Source organism: Phasianus colchicus, chromosome 3 (genome assembly GCF_987193195.1).
Source record: "Phasianus colchicus chromosome 3, bPhaCol1.hap1.1, whole genome shotgun sequence".
Classification (NCBI taxonomy): domain Eukaryota; kingdom Metazoa; phylum Chordata; class Aves; order Galliformes; family Phasianidae; genus Phasianus; species Phasianus colchicus.
This window is the reverse complement of record NC_143438.1, coordinates 81887919-81913876: the sequence shown is the minus strand read 5'-3', so window position 1 is coordinate 81913876 and position 25958 is coordinate 81887919. Positions and strand designations below refer to the sequence as shown.

General features: G+C 40.4%; 1 protein-coding gene across 2 annotated transcripts in view; it reads left to right on the top strand.

Moving 5' to 3' along the window:
• Positions 1-10489, top strand: part of TAF2 (TATA-box binding protein associated factor 2) — a 57740-nt gene extending 47251 nt beyond the window's left edge. For both annotated transcript variants that reach the window (XM_031591163.2, XM_031591164.2), the window contains one exon: positions 8871-10489. In XM_031591163.2, coding sequence (XP_031447023.1) covers positions 8871-9136 — 266 coding nt within the window. In that variant the 3' untranslated portion in view covers positions 9137-10489. The remainder of the gene's footprint in view (positions 1-8870) is intronic.
• The last annotated feature ends 15469 nt before the right edge of the window (positions 10490-25958 follow it).

The following is a 25958-nucleotide window of genomic DNA, read 5'->3' as shown; positions in this document are numbered from 1 at the left end:
ATCTTTCAAGATCTTGGGTAGTACACACTCCACACTAAGTCTCATGACTTTCAGATTGCAGTCTCTGCAGTGTGTAAAATTTAGATGTTTGGTCCTAGAAGTAGGATTCAGAGTACTTACCCTTTCACTTGTTTTTCTGTTTTTATCCAGTGTTTGTCTAATGTAAAAGAGACACACAAAAAAAAAAAACCTTAGCAGCCACATCTGGAACATTAGTTCCTCAGTTCTCTGCTCTGTGTCCTTAGCTATGCTGGCAAGTGACCTCATCTGCATCCCCTATGACCTGAGTGTTTCTGGCATTTTAGTGGCCTTATTTTAGAGAAGGACTAATGGATGTTCCTGCATGAAGTATCCTGCTGAGGCTGGTGCCTAGGGTGCTGGCCAGGGATGTGGAAGCTGTAGGTTCATACTCCCTTTGGGCCTAGAACTTACGTTGTACTTCCTTGGCAGATGCTCTAGCCACTAAGGTTTGTTTTTTAATAAAAGGTAACTGCTGTCATTGCTCAGCTAACAAATTAAGTTCATATGGGGACATAAAACACAGGGAGGTCTAGTTTCTGGATTCCAGATGGCCTTTGGTTAATGTGTGCCTGTACAGCCAGTTCCACCAGGATGGATTTTCTGTTAGGTACGTGGAGTAGCAATGCTCACAACATTTTGCCTAAGTCATAGCCATCCTAGTAGAGAAAAGGAAAATGTACTTACTCCTGTAGGAGTGTAATGCCACACAACCTTTGTTTTAAACCTCTCAGAGCTGCTTCGAATTTTGTCCTTAGTGTTACAGACAATGATTACATTTTCTGTTACAGCAAAGAATGACATATCCAGAGCACTCAAGCGTGAAGCTGATCCACTGAGGATTAGTATTTATAACTCTTACATGATATTTTGCAACAGATTTACTAGACTTACACACTCTACGGGATATAAAGTCATAAACAAAACTAAGCCAAGTACTTCACAAATAGGACTTACGGGACCCTCTGTCAGCCAGCTCTGTGCTCTGTAATTATTTCATATTAAGTTTGTGCTTTAATTCAGAATGGATTAGAAGTGGAATAAGAGCCCATTCACAGCTGTATTTGTAGACTTACAGCATATAGGAAAAGCTACTTTGATTGTCACTTACGTACTTCTCATCTCTGCTGTTTAGGTATTTGTACACTGCAGTACATTCTCCCAGCTAGATGAGACAAATGCTGATTTTTTTATATTTTTAATGAAAGCATTACTTTAAAAAACATCAGATTAATTTTTTCTTGTGTGTGTGGCTTATGTATTTACAAACAGTTCCACTACAGATACTCCTGGCTTCTAAAAGTTCACCTGTTTCTTATTCATAGCATTTTTCTTAGAAGCAGAAATATATGAATTTCAGACTGAGTAAATAAAGGCAGTTCAATGTTTAGGAAATATCATACTTGGGGGAAAGAATTTCAAACAGATGGGGAAAAATAAAAGCATACATAAATAAGATAGAACACTTGTGTGTGAATGGTTTTACGGAGAAATCACAGATAGTATTCCCTGAGGACCTTTGAATTGTTAATTGTTTGCAGGCATGACAAAGGATGGGGGTACACTTCAGTGAGTGGTTATTGTGAAACAGATTTATACAGGTTCTGAAATGGTTTCAGAATCTTCTTACCAAATCTGAGATCCTGTAATCTGCCTCAGTTGTGACTCTTACTTGGAAAGCAGTGAGCAATTAGTCCATACTTAATTTTCATCTCACAGCTGTGGGTTATGTCCCCACATGTCACATGAAGTGTTAGGTCATCAGCCAAGCTCATCCCGCAAGGAGCAGCTGCAAGGAGGAAGCTCATGTTGGCTCTAAATGCAGCTTTATCTGTGTATTCTGTTTTTACTTTCCTCGCACTGCCCCTCCCTCTGAGTGATAATTTGGATTTGTTCAAGTTGATATAATCCCATAAAGCCAATAAAATATTATTTATATTTAAAAGCATTTTTTTTCTGTGTGCTTCTGCACATGGATATTAAAGTTTAAGGTACAGACCTGCTGCAAGGGCAGTAAAAGCAGCCATGTACTACTACTCTTTCAGGATTACAGGTTTCAGTACTATAATTACAACACCTTTGTTCATACACAAAGTGGTTTAAATTCTACTAAAGATAATAGAACTTTAGACTCTGATAGTTATATGGGAATCTGAGGATTTTGCAAGAAGTTATTAAACAAACTTGCATTTTTCAGACAGTGAACAACTCATGCTGATTGTTTTTGCAGTACCAAAAAGTTGGTAGCTTCTTTTCAACCTCTAAAACTGTGCAAGGTCACATTTCTAAAATGAAAACAGATACTTATTTGCTATTAAATTATCAAAAATAGTAGTAATGCTCCCTATCCTGTTGTAAGATAGAAGGATTTCAAGACCAGATTTCATATATGCAGTAACTTTAACATCATATTTCAGCTGTGAGGTGACTTGTTGTCATGCATTGACTTCTTTGAAATTAGATTAAGAGAGATTCTTTCTATTTAATTCTGTATTTCACTCCTCTCAAAGTGCAACACTACTTCCAAATGCTAAGAGTGGAGCAGTTAAGTAAGCAGTGTTATCTTTATGCACTGACACCAGAAGCCTTTTTCCTGGTCACATTCAGCAGCCGTGGGCTTTGAGAAGGCATCCTGTCATTCAGAACTCACATCAGAAAAACCTTTTGACTATTCCATTTATCTATTTGGTGTCTTCCAGAATAGTTACACTTGAAATTTCCACTGCTCATCTTGCAGGTCAGTGCTTTGCCTTCTAGATGTACATGTAACTTTGAACTTGTGTAAGCCACAGTCACACACTGACTGGTTATCCTAGGTATTGTCTGAAGTTTCAGGAAGTAATGATTTGACTGGGTAGAAAAAAGCACAGAATAAGTCATTCTCTGCTGTTCAGCCAAGTTATCAAAGCTAGCTGTAAGAATATTCTTACAGAATACTGTTACCTCAAAATTTAGACACTAGTCCGTGGCTTCCTGGCCAAGGGGGTTACGTAAAAATTAGAATTACAGGCAAATATGTCAGCAGACTTCCTTTGCTTGAATGGAAAGAACAACACTGACGATGACGGATTTTTGCTATGCTTTTTAAGGAGGAGAAGTTGTTTTAACTCTTCTGTTAGACTGCCTTTTAATAGCATAAAATATTAACATAGTATCTGTTTGATAGTATCTAATATACATATGTTGACTTTACTGCCTAAAATATAACTGCTTCCAAACTGGTAATTCATAAGTTTGGAGGTTCTGTAGCTAATTTTGCCTCACTGAAATAGCATGTGGTTAATTTTGTGTTTGACAAAAAAGGGTGTTTTCAAGGGCTTTATCCTAAAGTGCATGAAAGCAGCTTTAATACAAATATAAACCTTGCAGAGAAAGAAGATGGATTAAGGCTAAATTTTCAAATGAGCTGAATTGACATATTGATTTAAGTATGTGTTTTCTTTTGTAAATTTTTTAGAAGATTAGAGTAAACGTAGTAAAATATCACCAGAGTCAAGCTATTGTTTTAATGTAAGGACAAAGCAACATGGTTTTTGAAGTCAAAGGAGGAAGCTAGTTAAACAGTCATCAGTTACAAAGATATTTTATGCGGGCTTGGTTTTTAGTACTTCAGCAGAGGCATCCTTTTTTGTTATAAATCTAGTGAAAAAATGCATGAAGTCAAGTGAATCTGTAAATTGAAAGTAGTTAAAATTTTTGTGTCAGAACCAATTTAACTGATTTGTTTAGCACAATCTCAGGAGATATTTCTGTAACTAGACCTCTCCTCAACTGAACTCTCAGCTTTACAGTACGATTGCTAAAAGAGCACTACCAGAACAGTGGATAACTTTTTTTTCCAGAGATGCATGCTTTGAAAATCATGCTTCTTCAGACAGAGTGCTTCAACACAGAAGCCTAGGGTTGCTTGTATTCAGTGATTTCTCAGTATGCACTTCATTGATGTTTCAGAAGATACGTAAACTAGGCATGAAATTAAAAAATGGTGTTGGGTGTTTCCAGGGCAATCCTAAAATGAAAAATAGAAATAAAGAGAAATGATATTTGTCAAAATAGTTTTCAAAGTCTTTTCAGCATTTTTAGTCTTAGCCCTTTAGAAAAAAACATCGGCCAGAGCTGTAATCCAACTACTAGGAAGAGAGTGCATGATTTTTCTCATTAGAAAGCTTTCTTTGGGTTTTGGGAGAGACATATTAAGTGTTAGCATACTTGTGTTGATGTCACCTTCTTCCCAAAGGTGGTCGGAGTCAGGTTCTGGAACACCAGGCTGTCCTCAGCCAGAACACTGGACCCATGGGCCTTACCCTTTGCTGTGATTTGTGAAGTTAATTTCTTCTTCGGTGACATTTGAATAAATCAGGGTGCCAATTGGATCATTTTTAACAAGTGTCCATTTGGAAAAGTCATACTTAAGCCAGCAGTTTTAAATAGATTGTAAATGCAAAGAAACACAGACTGTAAGTCTGTGGTGTCCCACCCTCTTCACACACAATCAGAAATATAGGAGAGGCCACTTGGAAGATCTCATGTAAGTTTGTTGCCATGTTCAAGTCTCAAGTTATGCTTTACCAAATCGTAAAAGTCCAATATAAAACAGTATAGCCAAAAAACTACCCAATGGCATTGTTCATGCACTGATGATTCTTGAAAAAACAAACATAAAAAGACAATGAAGAAAACAACTTTGCCCTACGTAATCGATGGACAGGATATTGTAATTATCTGACAGCAAATTTTTATTTATGACAGAAAATATTGCTTAAAGATTATCAAGATCTAAAACCTTCTCATCCTAAAACTAAACCATGAGATCTGTTTTTATATTTTATTCTCCCTCACAGTATCTCCAGCATGTGTATTGTTCCGTGTGACAAGGTGTGCACAAAGGTTCTGATCTCTTCTCCCATGGGAGGGTAATCCTGTCTAATTTTAAACAACTACCAAGCTCCCTGGAACACCAAAAAGCCAATAATTACATTGGAATATCTACATTCAAAACAGGAGGAGATTGAAGTGGACAGACACATGTATGTGCATTCTTTTCCAAGGAATGCTACTAACCACTTCAAAAATGAGCTCCTGGGCTTGTCCTCTCCTATTATTTGAGAAAGGCGGGTTCCCATCCCACTGCCTGTGCCAGGAGGAAGTGGGTTTCCTGCAGGAGGAGGGAATTCTTCATGACTCCTTGCATCAATCTCAGTCCTGGTGACATGAGAGTGGTTTTAATGCCCTTAGAAACTCTGTTTAGCCTTGCTTTCCTACTTGAAAAGGAAGTACTGTGCATGTGTAACGCTAGTCTCATTACAAGATGAATTTGACAGGTACAAAAGTGTAAAGTCTTTCATAGAGTGTTTTCTTGGCAGTAGAGTTCAGCAGTCTGTATGCATCCATTCTGAGCCATCTCCCAGGATCAGCATACTGGTGTCCATGTATATCAAGGCTGCCCAGGGACGTGATGGAGTCCCTGGAGGTGTTTAAGGGGAGATGTAGAACTTAGGGACCTGGTTTAGTGGGCAGTATCAGTGGTGGATGGATGTTTGAACTAGGTGATCTTAGAAGTCTTCTCCAATATCTATTGGATTCTATTTGATTCCTGATTTCAAAGCACACTTTAAAAATAAGAAAACATTTTCCAGGTAGCTTACATTTTTACATTTAAAAAATAAAGGAAGCACAGTAGATTTTGACTCTCATTGACCTCACGGAAGAAAACGTGTGATCTTCCTATTTGCTCAGTAGAAGTAGATTTCTGCAATGAATTTTTTTCATATTGACAGTTGTACCGTATTACATTATTGATTGTTTCCTTAAGTGTCAGTAGTCCTGGAGCTGCAGTTGGATCAGAATTCTCTCCTTTCTGAAGATCTTCTTGCCTTCCAGTTTCCAGGTGTTCATCTCCGCCTCTTCAGTCAGTGACTTACAGTGACTTTCACTACTGTTGTATATGCTCTCCAAGTTGCTGCAGTTAATGATATTTTACATAACAGCTTGAAATACAAATTTTTTACAACCTTGCTGAAATAAGTTACAGGACAATAATATGGACTGTTTCTTAGCAGGGCTGGTAGTGCAGTAAACAGCACGAAACCTGTATTGGTATCAGTGCAGCAGTGTTAAGAGAGTTTTTTGCATCCTTGGTATTCACTGGCACTCAGCAGTGAAGCTACTGCTACACCATCCTTGCAAACCTATACCCATATCCTTATACAGTTCTGAGTAATGTTTTTAAAGCTCAAAGGCTTAACATTGGTTTAGGGTTAGAGGTTGGTAGAAAAGTAGCATCTAGACTTACAGGTTTAGTTTCCACGTCAAATTCTAGAACTAATGGAGCTGTGAAGGTTTAAGGGTTTGTGTCACAGATGTGGGTTTTCGTTTTTGTCTATAGTCTGCCTTGTATATTTTAAGATATGTGCCTGTAGCTTGCTGTGAGATCATATTCTGTACCTTAGATATTTTTTTAAGGATGAATGCTGAGAGGTTCTGTTTTAGGTTTTTTGCTATGTTCTTTATTTCTGTGTTACTAAAAGTAGCATTTTTCACTGGCAGGATCCACCTTTAAGTACTGTAGCATATTTACATGAAGTCAGGTAGTACACACTTCAGTTGTCTGAGGTCTTTCTCTAATGCTCACTCAGATAAATGCTCCTTTTTCTACTGTTCTGCATACTGTCTTTTTTGCATGCTTTCAACAGCTAAAAGCAAAATTTTCCTATTTATCTAAGAGCTGTATGCTTTAGGCAAATGAGTTTAGGTTATGGGGATAAGTTTACATACAGATACTCCTGAAGAGAAATATAATTAGCATGAGTTAAATTGTGAAGCAGGCTTTTTACGTGTTTGCTTTCTGTCTGCACAGTTGAGAACTACTCCAGATAGAAAAGAGTTGTAATAACTGCATTGCAATGACTGCAAAGTCAGCAAGCAGAAGTTTGAATTTGTGTGCATATCTTCTGTCTGCCATTATGCACTTCAAAAAACAGGGTCAGTATGAGCTCTGGCAATAAATATTTGCACTTTTAGTTCCTTACTTGAATCATTCTGATGAATACAGAATTAAATATTTCTAAAAAAACCTCCATAACATCAGCAGAATTCTATAATGCACAAAATTCAGATACTGTACTTGAGCCCAAACGTATTTCTAGAAAGACATCACTTTTGATTTTTTTGAAGACTTGAAGCAGTAGAGATTCTAATATCACTGATTATCCACACTGCATAAAAGATTTTATATTTCTATTTTGAATTTCAAGTGCTGCTCACAGATGCAGATTTTGTTTCTTCCACCTTTATTAGAAAAAGCACACAAAAACATCTGAGCTGCACCCTCCAAAAACTCCTCCATGTGTACCTGATTGAATCCATTCTTAATCTTTGATAAGGCTGGAAAGGCTGCATGGAAATCTTCCACGGTGCTTGTTGTAATGCAGCAAGCTGGCACTTCAGACTTCCTGGATTAAAGCATTACTACAGAAGAATCATTATTGCTCTCGAAGTAAAATATAGAAGCAAAAAACACACAGGGAAAAATGCATTTGCAAATATGCAGAAAAAGACTATTATAAGGTATAAAACATAATTTCCTATTATTGAATGGAGATATTTTCACCAAAAACTGGAGGGAGCAAAAAAAAAAAAAAAAAAAAAAAACCACCCAAACAAATAAAATAACAGTCATGGCAGCTGGAAAGAATATCCACTTCAGAAAAAGCTTTGAGCGTCTGATGGTGCCTTTATACACATCCAGTAGTTAAAGCACGCCCTTGCACTGCAAGTGCTTTGATTCAAATTCTACCTGAAGGACTTCAAGGCCTCCCAGCTCCCAGCTCCCAGCTTCTAACTGTTTCCACTAATTAAAGGTGCTATTCTTAGGTTATTTCCCTTTGTCTTCTCCTCCTGGAGCCTATTGCATTTGGTGAGAAATAATGAAATTTTAATGTGTTCTGTTAAAGATGTTGTAATTGTCTTTATTGAATTTTTGTTTAAGAACAAAACTTTGTATAATCTTTCAAATAGACTGAATTGATGGTAAAATGCAATTTTGAAACATAGAGTCATAGAATCACAAGGTTGGAAAGGACCCACAAGATCATCTAGTCCAACCATCCTCCCACTGCCATTGCTACCACAAGCACTAAACCATATCTCACAGCTCCTCATCCAGGCACCTCTTGAACACTGCCAGGGACGGCGACTCCACCACCTCCCTGGGCAGCCATTCCAGTGCCTGACCACCCTCTGAGAGAAAAAGCTCTTCCTTATGTCTAATCTAAACTTCCTCTGGCACAACTTGTGGCCGTTTCCTCGGGTCCTGTTTGTTGCCTGGTAGAAGAGGCCAAACCCCTCCTCATCACAGCCTTCCTTCAGAAGTTGTACTTGAAGTATCAGTTTAATTATGCTGTTCAATATCAGAAAGGTTTGTATATTGCAGGGAGTTTAGTTCTTGACTGAAAGGAGTTTACATCCCAGAACTACTCTTTAATGTGTCAGTTTCTCATAGTTTCCATGAGCAACTATATTTTGTTTAATCTTGGATATACTGACCTTCTAAATGTGTTTTATGTGTGATTTCTGGATGCCTATCTAACTTGCAGTTACTTATCTCTTCACAATTGCTAATTATCTGGGATGCATTTGTACTTTTGAGGGAGGAAGGAGTACCTTCCATCAGTAATATAGAAGCATTAAATGCATCTTCAGAAATGTCTCTGAACAAAGAAGTTGTTCATGGCACTGGTATAGTAAGGGGCTCTGTGTTTGCACATCCAAATGGTAATGTAGATCTGACATAGTCATTCAGAATTTCTTCTGTTTGAAAATGTTAAGCCCATTGTATCAATTTGGTTTTTTAGGCAAAGAGCAGTCTTCAGGAGAGGTGACCATGCACCCTGTCTCAGCAACTCCGCTCTCCGTGTTCAGTAAGGAGTCCAACTCTTCAAAACACAGTGACCACCATCACCATCACCACCATGAGCACAAGAAAAAGAAGAAGAAACACAAGCATAAACATAAGCATAAACATAAACATGATAGTAAAGAAAAGGAAAAGGATCCCTTTGCTTTCTCTAACAGTCCAGCCAGTGCACGATCAATCCGATCCCCATCACTTTCAGACTGATACTAATGGCTTCTCTGGAGTTCAACTTGCAATATTCTCTGAATGCTTACAAGGATGTATATAACTGTAGCTTCTGTCTTTTTTTTTTCTTTTTTTTTTAATGAAAATAGGAATATGTGCATTGCCTCAGCAGTTCAGAAGCTCTGCCACCATCATCCGAAGCCTTCCATTTGCATATGCAGTTGTTGAAATAATCTGATTCAAAAAAAATGATTGAGTCATTTTGTATCTCACTCTTCCCTGCACCTCCCACTCTTTTTTCCATTTTAAACAAAGAAAACAACCCTTTTTTGTAAGCACCCCATGTCCACTGGCAACTCCCTGCACATCATGCTGTCCATGTGTACTGCCAGAATCAATTATGTTTTAATCCTTTGAAGAATGTTATGAGGAAGAGTATATTTTAAACAGAAGCCAATTGCCAGACCTTTGGTGAATTGCTGTTTCCAGAGTAGTAGACCTCCTGAGAAGACAAAGTTTTTCTCTAGTCTCCAGTTGAATTGTTTCTTGCTTTAACTATTGTGATGTAATGCCCAAATTTTAAGAACAGCATATAGAACAATTTCCTTGTTCAGATGCTAAAACTCTTGAAAAAAAGTTGAGCTGCTTTTGAGCTGCCGGTATTTATTATGAACGTGAACATTTGACATTCTGCAATTATGTTTTTGTAATTTTAGCAAAATGCTTAATGCATGTTTTGTCCTGTAATTAGGCTTTTAATAATCCAATAAAGTTTTCAAATCATTTTGACAAAGGCAGAATTTTCTTCAAGCTTGACATTGGAATATGCTTTTGAAAGATGTCTTTGTTAAAACTGAAAATATTTTTTGAAAGCTTAAGGATTAAAAGATTAAAATATATTTCCTCCTTCTGAAAGGCGTTTTCTTGGAAGCATTCTGCAGTATCAGTTTGTGAATTCAGAGGCACAATGCGCTATGAGGTTCACCTCGGTCTGGGACTTGAAATGATGGATACATTCAGATCTTTTTTGCTGTGTTTTATGCAGTGTATTATCTACACTCGGCAAATGTTTTATTTAAAAACAGAAGCTTTTAAAACTTTTGCTCTTAGAGATAAATCATCTCTGCCGCTTTTTATGTGTTCTCTTTTTTTGTATGTAGAGGCAGAGGTTTTATTTCCATGTATTAGTTGACTTTTATTGCCCAGGTTTCGTACCACATTTGGTTTCTGTAAGATGGTTGTATGTGAGTTAAATATTTTCTCCAGAATTTTTCCCATATTCCTGTGAGAGATCGATTCTCCTTCTAAGGCAAAGAGAGAGTTTTCAACAGGGACCCACAAAGATTTTTTAAAGCCTTATTCATGGAAGTTAATAAATGCTTTTATATTGTATACCTGCTGCTGAATCCTGTACTTCTTGTGATAACAAATTCTTTGTAGAACTGAAAGATGATAGATGCGTTTTGTAAGGCACGTACACTGATTTGTTACTCAAATGCCAAATCCCTTTAATACTGTGTGAATAGTGCTGCTAGCTGTTGTAATCAGAGCACACGTTAAAATACATTTGAGCTGGATTTGGCCATGGTGGAGTGGGCAGCACTGGAGTCTTTCCATGCACAGTGCACTGGCTGCCTGCTGCCGTGCAGGGCTCTTCCTGCTGGCGTAAGCCCAGGTTGGTGCAATTTGTGTCCTCTGTAGCCTGCAAAGCTTGCAAGCTCTTGCAATCTGGGTGAACTAGAGATGCAACAAGAAAAGCTCCAAGCATGAGTAGAATGAGGTACTGAGCATCTTTTGGGTGGGCTGACTGTGAGTGCTGTTCAGCTGCCTAACTGGAGCCAGAGAGCTGTTCTGTTAGCATCATGAATTGTGAATCATAGGGAGAGGTTCAGGAGGCTATAGCAATAGCTCAATGGAAATATTTTTAGCTATTTTTTCCCTTGGCTAAGGAGTGAGGTAAGAGTGCCAAAGGTGTTTGTGGGAGACCTGGGCTAATGTGCAATGAAAGGTGGCATTGTTTGGTAGAGCGAAGGCAGAGGCATTTATGTTTTAAAAATGAGATCATAGGTAATTTAGGCTGGTGTTTCTGCTTCTGGAGATGTGGATTTACACCCTTATACTGAAGGGAAATGTATTGTTCAGTGATACGGGCACAGAACTGGGAGCTGCCACGGTAATTCTAGCGTCATCTGTTTGGCTGTATGACTTCAAGCAAATTATTTAATATACGGTAAGGAAACGTGGTGAAGACACAGCTCCTAGCAAATTAGAGGAAAAAAGCTAAGAAGACTTTTCCAACACGGTTTCTGTGGTTATGTCATGGTCCTGGTTCCATCAGTGTATGTTCACTGGTGTGTTGGACGGAACGCAAAGCCAGGCAGCGCTCACAAGTGGGAGATGCCATCAGAGGTCGGAATGGCCAGGCAGGCTGCACACATGGCCCCAGGGCAGCAAGTTAAATTCAGCAGGAGACAACCTGAAATACTGAGCAACTGGTACAATTGTGAAAGCAAATCTCACTTGAGGACTAACAGGATAGTTTTATATAAGCCATGAAAGTAATTATCCATCAAGTGATTTTGAGCAGCAGTTTGGAAGTAGTAGGTGGGCAACTTTCCCCACACGGAACTGATAGATAGCATTGCATATAAGAAAAAAATACAAGGAAGTGTGTATTCTGGGTCTAGAAGAAAAAAACTCTCCCTTTGAACATGTAAAATATTGCTTAAAGCTTTTCTTCTTATTTCCTGTGAGAAGGAAGGAATTGACTGTATTTATAAGAAACGATATTTTTGTGGAATGATAAAAGTTAGGGTGGAAAATGATGTGCCTCTTCCTGTAGGTCTGTAAGCAACAAACTGGCAAACATCTGTAGAGGGTGGTTGGGGGATGTTTTGCCCTGCCACAGTAGAGACCTTTGGGTTAAGATCTCTTGTTATAGTTTGTTTCAGTGTTCACTTAGATCTTCTATTTTTCAGTTAATTATTGTGGTGACTACTTGGGTGTGATGGGACTTAGAGAAGGCGTAGGAAACAGAGCTCTTTGTTTGCCAAAGATCTGACTGTGAATGCGGCTCAGCTTGGGTTTTTCTTCTGTTTAAAAACTGATGGCTCTTTCAAAATTATAACTTTGTCAATTCCACACAAAATTTGTATTTGGATAGTGATTAACTCTTCATCCTCTCCACCATTAGAGTTGATATGTTGGACGTGTCATGTGTGGTTTATCTGAGTATTCATTCCTGGTTTGAACTTCTGCTTTGTAGCTCATTGTGAAACAAAAGCAGAAGCTCAGGGTTGGCCTCTTCCCCCAGGTTATCAGTGATAGGAAGAGAGGTGATAGTCTCAAGTTGTGCCAGGGGAGCTTCAAGTTGGACACTAGGAAAGATTTCTTCTCAGAAAGTGGTGAGGCATTGGCATAGGCTGCCCAGGAAAGTGGTGGGTCACTGTCCCTATGGGTGTTTGAGACAAGAGTAGATATGGCTCTGAGGAATGTGGTTTAGTGGGAGTAATGGGGTTGATGGTTGGACTGGATGATTTCAGTGTTTTTTTCCAGCCTTACTGATTCTGTGATGTAGGTGAGTGGTATCTGAAGAAAATGCACTGCACATACAAAGTAAAAATATGCAGAGGTCAAAGTTTGGAGAATTTTATTTTGGCATTTCAATTTTTTAAAGTGAACTTTTCATTCGCTGTAAAGGACTGTGTCATGAAAATGCCTGCATGCAGTTTTATCACAGACTGTTCTTGCCTTTTCTTAGCATAATTATAGAATAAGACATCCACAAAGTAAGTGCTGCTCTTCTTAGATATTTGAGCACGTCTACAAATCTATTTAGGGCACAGCTTCTTTCCCCGGCGTCCAAGTGAGCATTCATTTCAGCTTTTTTTCCTTGCCCACCTGTCCTGGTGCTGTAGAGGAAAGAGCAGAGTGCAGATCCCTGAGCTCTCGGGTGAGCTGGCACAGGGCTGTGCACTCCCATAAAGCACTGCATCAGGGTCGCTATCCACGACGGCAGCGTATATCCTTGCACTGTTTGGCTTTTTAGAATACAAAAGCTATTTCGTTTCAGTTGATTTTGTATTTGTAGAAATCTGATAATTTGTGTAACTTTTTCATGTAAGGAAATTCGAGGCATGTCAATATTTTCAGTTCCCTAGGGCAGTTTATTCACGGAAAATTAAGAACCTGATTTTTAACAGAGCATCAGTATTGAATAAGGGCCCTGAAAAATATACAAGGTAAATAGAAATGTTTAGAATGAAATTTAATCACTGTATATATTTATATTTCATACTAATATAAATAGTTACATGAATACATATTCATAAAATATGTATTTATATTTATTTCCTGTTTTTTCAATGTAAAATGGCACTAATAATTTGAGTGTTTTCATGCACATGTTTTCATACGCATGAAGCCATAGCAGCTAATACATAAAGCCTGTGTTATTCCACAGCCATCTGATATCATTTGACAGACAGCATGGGACTGGGCTCAAGGTTTTCCATTTTGAAGATGTCCCCACCTTCACTGCACTCGTGAATAGGTTCAGAGATGTTTGGGTGTTCTGAACCAGACTCACACCAAAAGTTTTGGAGCACTGATGGGAAACAGACTCACAGACTGACATTTATTTTCTGTGCTGCCCTGAAAATAAAAGGGGGATGGTCTCAGGAGTAAGGGTCAATAGCAGCTCTTCAAAAATGACTCCAAACGGTGATCTCAGGTCACCTTTCTAATAATTCAGCCAATTAAAAGATCACCAGATCTTTTAATTATTATTCTTATTCTCTTAATTTATTTTTACCCCTCTTCTTGCAGAAAAGTTTTAATATGAAGTACCTCATTCTGAAAATGCGCTTCTCATTTCCTAAATGAATTCCTCTTTTTTATAAAGAATAAGTGTTTGATAATTGAAAACAAGCCCCCAAAGAAGAGAGAAGTTGAAAGCTGTACAAATGAAAGCACATTTCAAGGACCTGTTCATTTCTTCCCTTTTTCAAAAACTTAACTTCAGGAAAAAACACTCTTTTGGAAGTCATCTGTCCCTCACCTTTCCAGGAAAAGGAGGGACGATGACTCAGGCTCGCTGCCGGTGTCGGAGCTGTGAGTAAGGCTCTGTTTGGGGATGGCCGTGCCAAGCCCCATCGCCTGTGGCTTCCAGTGCAGGACCTGAAGGGATGCAGTGCGAGCAGCAAGGGGCTCACAGCTCATCACAGCACGGCCCAAAGCGGTGGGGTCCTGGCTGACCGACCAGCACAAGGTTCTGCTCAGCATCCGATCACTTATTTTCCTGAATCTTTGGGTTTGTAACTGTATAGAAGTTTGACGCTATAAATATGTGCTGTGATAGCTCATCTCCCATCCAGAAGGAAAATCAAAGCCTACGTGGGAAGAAGGTGTTTTTAGCAGCTTGTGAAATACTGGAGGACAGCTTTCCAAGTTGGTATGGCAGTCACGAAAGTCCCTGGCAGTGTGTTGCCAGTTTTAGTCTTCTAATTAGGAATTTTTCTGTGCTCCGAAAAAAATGAGGTAGTGAAGGGGGAAGAGGTTTGGAGAATTGTTTGCTGCCACAGGGAAGAGACCAAAGGGCTCATCAGTTCTGTCACTCACCTTCCTAACACTGTTCCTACTGCTCTTATAGGTTTGGGCTGACACAATGGAGCTGCTGCAGTCTTCACTTGTTTCTCTCCCTTATTTCTTTATTTTCAATTCTTCTTTCAATGTACTGATGTACTCATCATCTGAGAGCTGTCCCAGCTTCAGGAGAGGCAGATCACACAGAGATATCCAGCAAAGGAACAGGATGATACTCTGCACTGTGGCTGGAATCTCCTGTCTCAGCTTTCCACGCTCTTCTTCCTGCTTTGTGGCTGGAGGCAACCACAGCATGTTAACTTTCTTGGAGGATCAAGCACAATGTTCCTCATTCCTTATGGACACACAGAGTCCATCCAGACATCTTACTGTTTTCTTGCATTTGGAGAACTGTGCATAGAAAATGTTTCTCTAATATTTTTACCAAAGGATGCAGTCATTTTAAAAGGTTGAGGTTCGTATATTATGTTATGGAGTGCTTGACTAATTTGAAAATACCAAATACATTCAGTTGCGTTAATTTTAAAATATATGAATACAAATTTGTTTTTAGGATCATAGAATCCTTAGAGTTGGAAGGGACCTCTTAGGGCCATCTAGTCCAACTCTCCTGCAATGAACAGGGACACCACAGCTAGAGCAGGTTGTCCAGGGCCATATCCAGCCTTGCTTCCACCACATCACTGGGCAACCTGTTCCTGTGCCTCACCACCCTCATTGTATAGGACTTTTTCATATGCCTATGAGGACGTTATGGGAGACAGTGTCAAAAGTCTTGTAGAATTCCAGGTAGACAACATCCACTGCTCTCCCCTCATCTACTCAGCCAGTCACTCTGTCATAGAAGACTATCAGATTGGTTAAGCATGATTTCCACTTGGTGAAACCATGCTGACTGCCCCTAATCACTTTCTTGTCTTCCACATGCTTAGAGATGGCCTCCAGGACGGTTCCACCACCTTTCCTGGGATACAAGTGAGGCTCACAGGCCTATGGTTTCCTTGGTTCTCCCTTCTACCCTTTCTGAAGACTGGAGTGACATTGGCAGATTCCTGTCTGCTGGAGAAAAACAGGGTGCTGTGCATCTTAAGGAATTTCTTTAAACTCTATTCAAAGTAGGATTTCATCAGTGTAAGGCATCCATAATGTGATTACTGTTAAAAGAAGTTCGAGGTGGAAAATTTTACTGGTCTAGTACCTAATATTCTTGAGGGTTTTACACTCATTGGAGGAAGATTCCAGTATCATTCAGGCCAGGGACGTTTATTCATCTGCAGAGTTCCTCTCTGGGCACCATTCCCCTCTTCCCTCAAATTATCACTCAAGTCTTCGACCTGCATGAAAATAAGTCCCCTAACTTTTCAGGGAGGCAGGAGAAAGTACACAAGAAACACATGAGCTCACCCAAGCTGTAGTCATAACTGGCAGGGCTATTCCTCCTGCTCCTCCTTCTGCATTATGTCTGCTGATTGATGCATTGATTGGGCACATCTACTGTTTAGGCGAGCTGCTCAGGATATTTAGTGTGTCTGCTCACATCGTGAAAGCACCAAGGCTGGGGAAGGGGCAAAGACTGGAATATGAATTCTGTTTCTTTTACAAGCTGAATTCACTTTGTGGACAAGGGCCACAACACACACTGTCTGCTCTCATGTTCCTTCTCTTCTCCCCAAACCCCTGTGTCTCCTCGATTCCTTTTCCCCAATTTTCTTCTTTTCTTCTGCAGTTTTTTATTTGTTTTTCTATAGCTTCAAAGAGAATGTGCTGAGGGTGTCAAGGCTTAAAATCCATTGAGATGAAGAGCAGAACTGCGAGTTCCAAGAATTTTTCTGCAGAAGGTATGAAACAACCTTTCATGCCCCTCAGATACCTACAGAGATGGTTATAACTGTACATGTATATGAGAGCAGTCTGCTGATTAGATACTGCCTGGTTATGCATGATGTCCTTTTCATACAGAGCCTAGATTTTTTTAACAGTATTTTTTAAATGATCGTAGGATTCCTATATGTACATGTATACATAATATTTACTACATATATTATGATATTTACATATTAAATATAAATATATAAAGTATTTCTAGTTTTTTTACATATTGCACATACATAAATTGGCATTATACGACACTGATCACGTTCTAAGCCAATAATGCCCATATTGAGGCTTGATTCTGAAATACAGCAAAACCTCAGTAAGGCATATGGAAACGAGAGGCCTCATTGTGAGCTAATGACCTCTGAGAATGAGTGAACATGTCAGCACCCTAAAGTGAGATACACTTAAGAGCTTTTTACAATGGATGCTTGTATATGATACACATCGGTGTACTGTGAAGTGGCTTGTTATGATAAGACCATAATAAAAAACTTTTCTGTTTTTTAATTTCTGTTGAAATGGTTCTCTCTCCCTACTTCTTGGGAAATATTTGTTCAAATAAATACATGGGTTAGTAAGGAAACAGATAGTTATTTGTCTCTCAAGTGTGAGTAATGTAATATGAACAAGCATTAATGACCTAACTCCTTAATTCAACAGGAGATCCTTATTTTTCTTACACGCTAGCTTATTTCTTAATACTTTGGAATCCATTGCTCACTTTGCGTTGTGTGTTCCCAAGGGAGCTGAACACAAGCTACAAGCTTTGGATAATTTTCAATTCTGTTCAATTTTATCATCTCTTGGACTCTCTCTTGGACTTCTTCTCAGTGGCTGGCAGCTATGTGTATCTGAGTCCTGAATCATCCACTGACATCTGCCTGAAATAATGACAAGACTTGCAATTTTCAGTGGATGTTAGAGGTAGAATTGCCCAAACCATTCACGTGGTTTAGAAGTCTTCACCCAATTTCCAGAAAAGTCTTAAGCATGGTGAAATCTAAACCCCGTGCATTGCCAGGAGACTTAGATCAGTGGCTGAAGAAGTTTATGAAATCACTGCCTGCAGGGCAGGGGCAGCAGATGGGAATGGGTTCTCTGGCCTGGGTCATTCTGGAGAGAAATCTGGTGGTTAGGTTGACCCCTGCCAAAGGTGACTGAAATGTGAAATTGAAAGTCAAGTTAGCTTGGGGAGCGAGGGAATAAAGTCATTGGGCGAGGAGCTGGAACAAGGAACAGCTGACAGAGAATGGAAGTTAAAGAATGGTCTGGGAGAGAACAGAGGCAAGGTGGAGAAGCTGAGCAGTGAGGGACAATGGGTGAAAATGACTGGACAAAATCCCTTTGAGTCACAATCCATTACAGAAATTGGGCTATAACTGGAGATTCAGGAATCTCCGATGCTCCTTGGCAGCACAGCCATTTGCTAAAATGTTTCATGGTTCTCTTTGAGTAAATGTTACCAAAAAAAAAAAAAAAAAAAAAAAAGGCAAAAGGCAATCTGGAACAGCTGTGAGCTGCCAGTCTTACCTTGTGCAGTCCTGCTAAGTTTCAAACTGCTGCTGTTGAACCAGCAGTTTGTGTCACATCATTGAGATCGAGTAGAAACTGCTCTTCTAATTCAATCTCTAAAAGAAAACAGAACAAACAAAACCAACAACAGAAAAACCACACCAAAGTATTCTCTTTGGAGAATATGATTAAGGTTGCAATTGAAGTGGACAAGAGACCATCTGGGCCCCTGGTATCAAATTTTGATGAGATGACCTGAAAGCTGTGCCTTGTGGGGCAGGAGCAGTGCAGTCATGCTCAGCTGAGTCTTGTTCTGGAAAGCTGTATCTTTTTACTGTATCGTTGACAGAATTGTGCTGCCAGGTCACTTCAGCTGTAATTTTCAGAAAAGGTCATTTCTAACTTCTTCACTCAGCACTCAGCTTGAGATACACAGTTCTGATTTGGTGAACCCAGCAGCTCTGATAACTCTGGCTGGAGACAATAAGGGGTCTGTGCTTACCCCAGTGCAGCTCGTCTCTGCTCGTGCCTGTTATGGGATGTCACAGAACTCTTACATACTGCTATGCATTCTAAAAACTGGGAATAGTAATGTCTTATGCCAAGTTCTTACAATTAGTTAATTTCTCTGTGTCTCGTCTGAAAATGGTGATAATGCTGCCTTTTTCCTCAAGGTGTAATATCTTGGAAATCACTTGGGTACTTCTACAAAGGTATCTCTTGAAGCACAGAATGGTTTTGAATGGTGTTCCATAAATAAAGTCAGGTATTCATAAGCAGGGACCATGCTGGGCATTCCTATGCTGCTGTTGGTGTCACATTTATCTGGTCCTGCTGCCCATTGCACAGCTGTGCAGCATAGGAGCAGCAGGGCTGTGATACCCCTATCTCCTCAGCAGCATTGAGCACTGCAAAATGGATTAACTGAAGTGTGTCAGTACTGGAACATACCCCTCACTTGCTCTGCAGTGTGGTGTTGATGAGGGGAATCAGATGGACCAAGGGGACTGTAGCACCACTTGCTTCTCTGTGGACAGTGTAAAGGCTCCACGGCTGCAAAAAGCACCTGAATACACAGAACACATCAGGTTTGGAACAGAGGAGTGTATCTGTGTCTTGCTGGAAGACAAATTCCAGTAGGAATGGGGATACACCCTGGCCTGAGTGATGGAGAGTGCACTTATGGCAGTATATTTTGCATCTAGGTGACCAGATCAATACTTCTAAGACCAAGCTAAGCTGGCTGTTGCAGAGGTATGAACATACTAACATTTTCAGGAGACTTATTGGCTTAAGTGAGTGTCTTCTGGCAGCACAAAATTGGTCTCTGTCTCAATCAGATTCTCGGTACCCGAGAAACACCTGATCAGCCAGGAGCAACTCTGTAGAAGGCAGGATGCTGTCCCTCAGCTGAGCTACAAGACCCTCAGTGCTTCATGCTGAACTCTGTTCATCGTCTCCAGATTTGATGACCATTTGTGTTTGACAAGCAACCTTGGAGCTGGGATGCAATATAATTCACATCAGTGGCTACTTGCCATCCCTTGTTATATCTGTCTGCTTTAAGGTCATTGCAAAACATTAGATGGACTTCTGGTGAAAATAATTGGTTTTCTCTTTGGACAGCTTTCCAAATTTAGCACATCCTCTCTGAAGCTTAGCAAAACCCTTTCTTGGAACTGCATCAAACTCCAGTGTTCAGAGTTTAGTGTTAATGCCTGCTGGAAATGATTTTGTAACAATTTGAAGTCCCTGTCATATTTTGAGTGATGGTCTTGTTTTCTGAAAGCTCTCTAGCACCTTGGAGATGTCAAATTTTGGAATCAAATGCTGACTTTAATGCAGGAATGTTTCCCATGGGCCCTGCTGTCTTATCCAAAAATCCAAACCTTTGTATACAACTGTTGCTGTTATTTCCAGTCTTCTGGGACTGGCTCAAATTTCCCCTCAGCCCCCACAGAGTTTGATGTCACCAAAAAAGCTCACATCTCCTTATAGTTAATCAGATAGAAGGACTGGGTATTACGAGATCATCCAAGTCCGAAGACATTAAAGGAACCCTGGATTAGTGGCTCCTGAAGGTTTATAAAGTGACTTTATGTGTTTTATTCCTTTTACTGGATAGACTGAATCCCTCTCTGACACAACAAACCATCCCTTTTTTGCATCTCCATTCTGTGCAGTCCATGTTCCCTGGGGATGGGAGGAGTTCCTACAATGAAATATAAACAATAAAAAAAAAAAGAAATGTTGGTTGACACATGGAGATTAGCAATTAGCACTTAAACGGTGAACTTTGAAAAGTCTTTACATCTATTAAACTTCTTAGACTTTTCTTACAGGTGAGGAAGTTGATTCGGTTTGAAAAGCCCAGGAAGGCCTGGGTAATCCTTCTACTGAAACACAGAATTTCTTTGTGCAACGGATAGAGCACAAGGCTAGGAGCCCAAAATGCCAGCTCACAGACTGGCTCTTGAAGACTAGAAATGGATATGGATTAGTTGAGGGAAATCCTTGTTTCTGTTCTGTGTAAACCCAGCCACCAAACTGCTTTTTCTCCAGTTCAAAAATATTTAGACAGAAGCAAACCCCACGTAACACTTACTTACATCCAAGTTGCTTTGCTTTGCTGTGCAACACAGGGTGGGATTTACTGTCAGGTAAAGGAAGGAATCCCTCTTCTGAATGAATGGCTCAGCTGTGCCCCACTGCAGTGTCTGATGTTAGTGTTATTCTGATGAGGCCTGTTTACTTACTTTCACCATGACTGCCCAGAAATCCCATGGCAAGCAGTGTCAGAACATTTGCCAAATCACTACTTCACCCATTGAGCTGATTGTTTCATGTTATTTGGTCTGGTTCACATTAAGGGCTTGCTCCAACTCTGCTTTTGCTCTTCTGGGTATATTGATTACTTGTGGTATTTTATAACAAACAGGCTTTTTTGAGGGATTACTCCCCCCCGCCTCTCTCACTCAGCCTGTGGTATGTTAGTAAATATGGTCCTAATCCCTTCTGCTTCAAACACCAAACACATGGAAACCAGTGCACAGAGAAGTATGGAGGAGCATGTTTTGTGCTTAATTTTACTTCTTCAATTTGTACTGCTCCTCTGAAAGATGTACAAAGCCTAATGACTCACCACCAAAGTTTGACTTCCACAGTAATTAAGTGTTTTCTGAAGGTGGTGTGAACATTCTCTGAAAGGTAAAATCTGATTTTTGTACCACAGTGTTCATACGCTGAACAGTATGAAAATCTCCATAGGTGAGAAGAGAAAATGGAAGATAGACTGGTACTACCACCTGTTCATCTGGGATTAGCCTAGATTAAATGTTTCATAAATTCAGTATGGCTATTTACATTAATAAGAGGCATAAGAGACTGAGGCTTGGTGTCTCAGTTTTATGTGCTCTTCTGGCAACACGGAGATGTTACAAAAGAGGTTACAGCAATGTCAGCTGGACACGCTCACAGCCCCTGGCGGTTGCTTTTTGAAGCATGGAGGAAGATTACGCTCTGGGCACAAGTTAAAAAATGAGAGCTCCTGAGCTCAATTTGAGCTTTGGTCAGCTGAGAAGAAATCAGCATCTCTGGTAACAGGAAACTCCTTGTAACTGCTTCTGCAGGAGCTCCTTGCTGTCCCATTCCTGTGTGCCCACCATGAAAGCAGCTGAGAGCCATCAAAACCACCGTGCCAAGAGACAAGAAGCACCATGTAAGAAAAGAATGGGCTCTCACCCACCCCAAGCCTCACAGTTTATCTCCCCACTCCAACCTAACCAAGTTTTATCCTGTGCACACAGAATCATAGAATGGCCTGGTTTGAAAAGGACCACAATGAACATCTAGTTTCAATCCCCCTGCTATGTGCAGGGTTGCCATCCACCAGACCAGGCTGCCCAGGGCCCTGTCCAACCTGGTCTTGAACACCTCCAGGGATGGGGCATCCACAGCCTCTCTGGGAAGCCTGTTCCAGCACCTCACTACTCTCATAGTAAAGAACTTTCCCCTGACATCCAAACATGGACTGCAAATCTACAGCTTTGACTCCTTTTCGTCAGTGAAGAAGTCCCTTGTCTCCATATCCTAGCCCAGACTCCCAGCGGATTGAGGACTTCTATTCTGGGCTGGTAGGAGTGCCCTGGAGTGGCACAGCCCTATAGAACAATAGCCCTGTGCTTCTGTGCACTCTGATCATTAATCATTAGAACCATCCAGATAAATATATTTCAAGCCCTTTGTTGATTATGAGCTGACTTAACAAGCCAACCTGATCACTGCATATATTCACTGTATAGGCCCTTGTCTTCACTGAGATGCCTGGGCATCCTTTTGAAAACCAATTGACAGAAGTGGCATTGATGGTAAAAGATCCTGCAAGAAGTAAAGTGAAACCTCAGAACATGCAAATGAACATCAATTTCTTGCTCTTTCCATGCAGTTGCTTGCTGCTGCTTGTGAGCAGTACAGTGCAGCAAAGAAATCTGATCTCATTTCTCGTTCCTGCTTACTCCTCACCCTCCTTGGTAGGAACACAGTGCCACTGATTGCTTCCATCATTTAGGCCGCCATTCTGTAGTATTTCATCTCATCGTGCAACTAATGAAGTATGCAAACACTTATTATAAATTATAGCCTATCAGTGGGAAAACGCTGTCACAGATAAGTCTCCAAATTTGCTGCTGAACATTTTGAATGGCTCATTGACGTGCGGTTAAAACACAGCAGTAAATCTCTTTGTGAGACATGCGGTGAGGAAGGAAACACATGAGGTTTTTCATGACAGCAGTGAGAGGGCTCAGAGTGCCTTGCTGCTGCCAACCTGATCCCATAGGTGTCTGAAGTAATTAACAGACTCCTGGTTTTGTACCACAGCTGGAAAATGATAAAAAGCAACAATTGGGTCACTTTTACCTTGATGCCCATCACTGAGAAGTGCAAACACCAATAAAAGCTGTCAGATGTTTTTACTTGAGTTCAAGTCAAACATTGCAAAGTTTACAGTTCCCCCCCCTCTTTTTGATCTGGAGCACTACATTATCAAGCTATTTGCATCTTTAATAGTACTAGCTAATAGCTAATGCCTGCTAACTCTGAAATATGTTTAAACGCAGATTAAAAATCCACCCAGGTGCAAGGACTGCCTCTGTTTTCAGGAAGTCTTCAACAAAATATTCATACTTTTGTACTGTGAAACACAGACATAAAGAAGAATGTGGGAGATAGATGAGTTGCTCTGTGCCTCTTTTCTCATTAGGGTGTGATTTTGCAAAGAGCTGATCCCATACTGCTGAAGGTGGTAACCCTGTCCTCCTCCTGCTCCACTTCTGGGGATTCCCATGCATCATCAGCTCAGTGGCTGGCCTTGCAAGGTGAGTCAGCTGGCTAAATAGCCGGAGACCCAATCCAACTAAAATCAGATAGGAAAGAAAAAAGTGTTTTATGCTGGTTGGTCAGCCAAACTCAGCCTTCTGGAGTGAGTGAGAGGCAGTGAGGCGCAAGGGAGGAGGGGCAGAGGTACCAGGCTGGATGCCAGCCCAAGACGTGCAGGTCTGTGGGTGAGACTCCTCTCCTGGAAACCAGAGGGGACCAAAGTCCAGGGAAGTTTAAGCACACGGTGGTGTTGGATACTCAATGGTTCCCTGCAAAATAGCCTCCCTTGCATCAACAACAGTAGAGATGTGAGCTGGAGGATTGAGAGTGCTGATTTGGAAGAGAAGGTGAGCATGTTTGGGAACTACAAGTGGGAGGCTGTTCCATGAGTGTAGTGCAGGGCAGCAGCTATATGAAAGGAGGCATTAATCTGGAGTGCGGCTGCAGCAACAGCTCAGAAAAGCCGTTCGGTGCTCACTTACGTCTCTTCCATTTCATCAAAGATTGAGCACTTCGCTGAATAAAGGCATATGGGACCAATAAAGCATATTTAAGGAGATGTAATCCAGGTGGCAAAAGGGTATAATGGGAAGTGACTTATGGGAAAATGTTGCATTCAAAACTCTTCTGTTGGTTTAGGTGACCCTGTAAATTCGCGCCCTGCTTTTAGTCAATGGGACTACTCATGAGAGCTAAATTGCTTATGTTGCAGGATCAAGCCTACTGAAAGGAAGACTTTTCAAGGAGGTCCAAATAAATGTTGTAAATCATGCTTATAGTGCTCTTGTTTTTTGCACTAGCACGGTTGTGAACACAGCCAACCAATTTGTCATAATCTGTGTATTTGTTTGGCATGTGTTTACAGAGGGGAGATCTGTTTTTATTTTAAAGAACTACTTTACCCCTGGTTTCCAAATCCTTACCTTAATCCTTCTCCACAAAAGAAGCTCAAACAAAAACCTCCCAAGCTCCCTTCCCCCACTTAGCTGAAAAACTTAAAAGCAAACCCTGCACACTATACCTTTCATATGCACATAGGTATCTTGCAGTGAAATGAGAAACAGCAGAAGAGCTTTGCAATAACCATGACAGAGTGGATGAGGGAAAAACAAAAAAGCCTTCAGTAAAATACTGCTTTGTTAGATCTTAATAACAGAAAAATTCCCCCTAGAAATAAATCCTCAACATGATTCTCATATGAAAGAGAATCCTTCCACGTTGAAACCAAATGTTCAAAAGCTCAGCGCTTTGTTTTATTAATGCCCATAATTTATTCTTCTTAGAAAACAGCCCTCGCAGGCTGCCAGAGCATTCAGCATGGTGTGCATCATAATAAAAACAACTTAGAAGGCAAAAACGTTAGAACAAAAACAAAACTCTTAAAGCTTTCGTGAATAAAAACCATGCAGGGGGGTCTGGAAAAAGGACACAGATGTGAGAAATCAAAAGCAGAAGATAAATTATAAGCAGGAGTATAAACCAAGCTTTGCAAACAAACTGGAGTCAAATTAGAAGTCTCAAATAGTACAATTCATCTGAGACCACTTGTATAGTCTAAAAGCCTTCACTTCACAGCAGCTCCTCCCTGCAGTGTCCCAAACTGAGCAGGCCATGAGCTCTCTTTTTCCCCCAGGGCTGAGAGCATCTTGGTGCAGGAGTGGCTGCCACCATTCTGCCTAGCACTCAGAAGGCCCCAACCCACATTGAAGTGGGCCTTGTAGCTTCTTTCTACGAGGGCTTTCCTTGTAGGCCTCAGTCGAAAATCTTGGAAATGAAAGTATGAGTTCACTTTCATACTTTCTTCACAGAATGGTGGAAATCCAGGGCTTCATTAAAGGCACAAATTATTGTAATAGTGGCCAGGCTGTTATTCTTGTGTTATAAACACTATATGAACAACTCATGTCATGCCATGGCTGGTGGGCCACAAGCTTCTTGCTGGCATAGCAACTGGTGGGTGGCTGAGATCCCTTGCCATGTTTTGAAGGCTGGGATGGTGTATGACCTACAAAACCAGCTGTGTATCCAGCCCTGTCCTGCAGTGAGACCTCTTGGGTACCATCATCAGCCTTTCATCCCTTAACATCTTCTGGATTTTCCTCAGTTCACAGCTCTCTGGGGTATGCTGGCTCTGTTTGTTGGCTGCTCTCACCTGGGCTTTGTGTTATCTGGTGCATTACTCTGTCAAAGAGGAGAGAGTTTGTGGGGAGTTACATTATTAGTTCATAATTTTCTAAAATTTTAACTGTGTATTCCTTACTACTCATGAAATAATTATTTTCACGCCCTGACTGCCAGCTTCTGACAATAGATTTTCTGTAGAAGATAAAAGCAGCCTTAAAATTCGTATTGTTCCCTTCTGGGACATATGCATGTCAGGTTTCTTGAAAGATTTTATTAACTTGATCCCTACTTACAATTTGTAAGTTATTGTTTCATTTAAGAAATTTATACATTTCATTCAGAATGTGGAATCTAATAGAACTTGTAC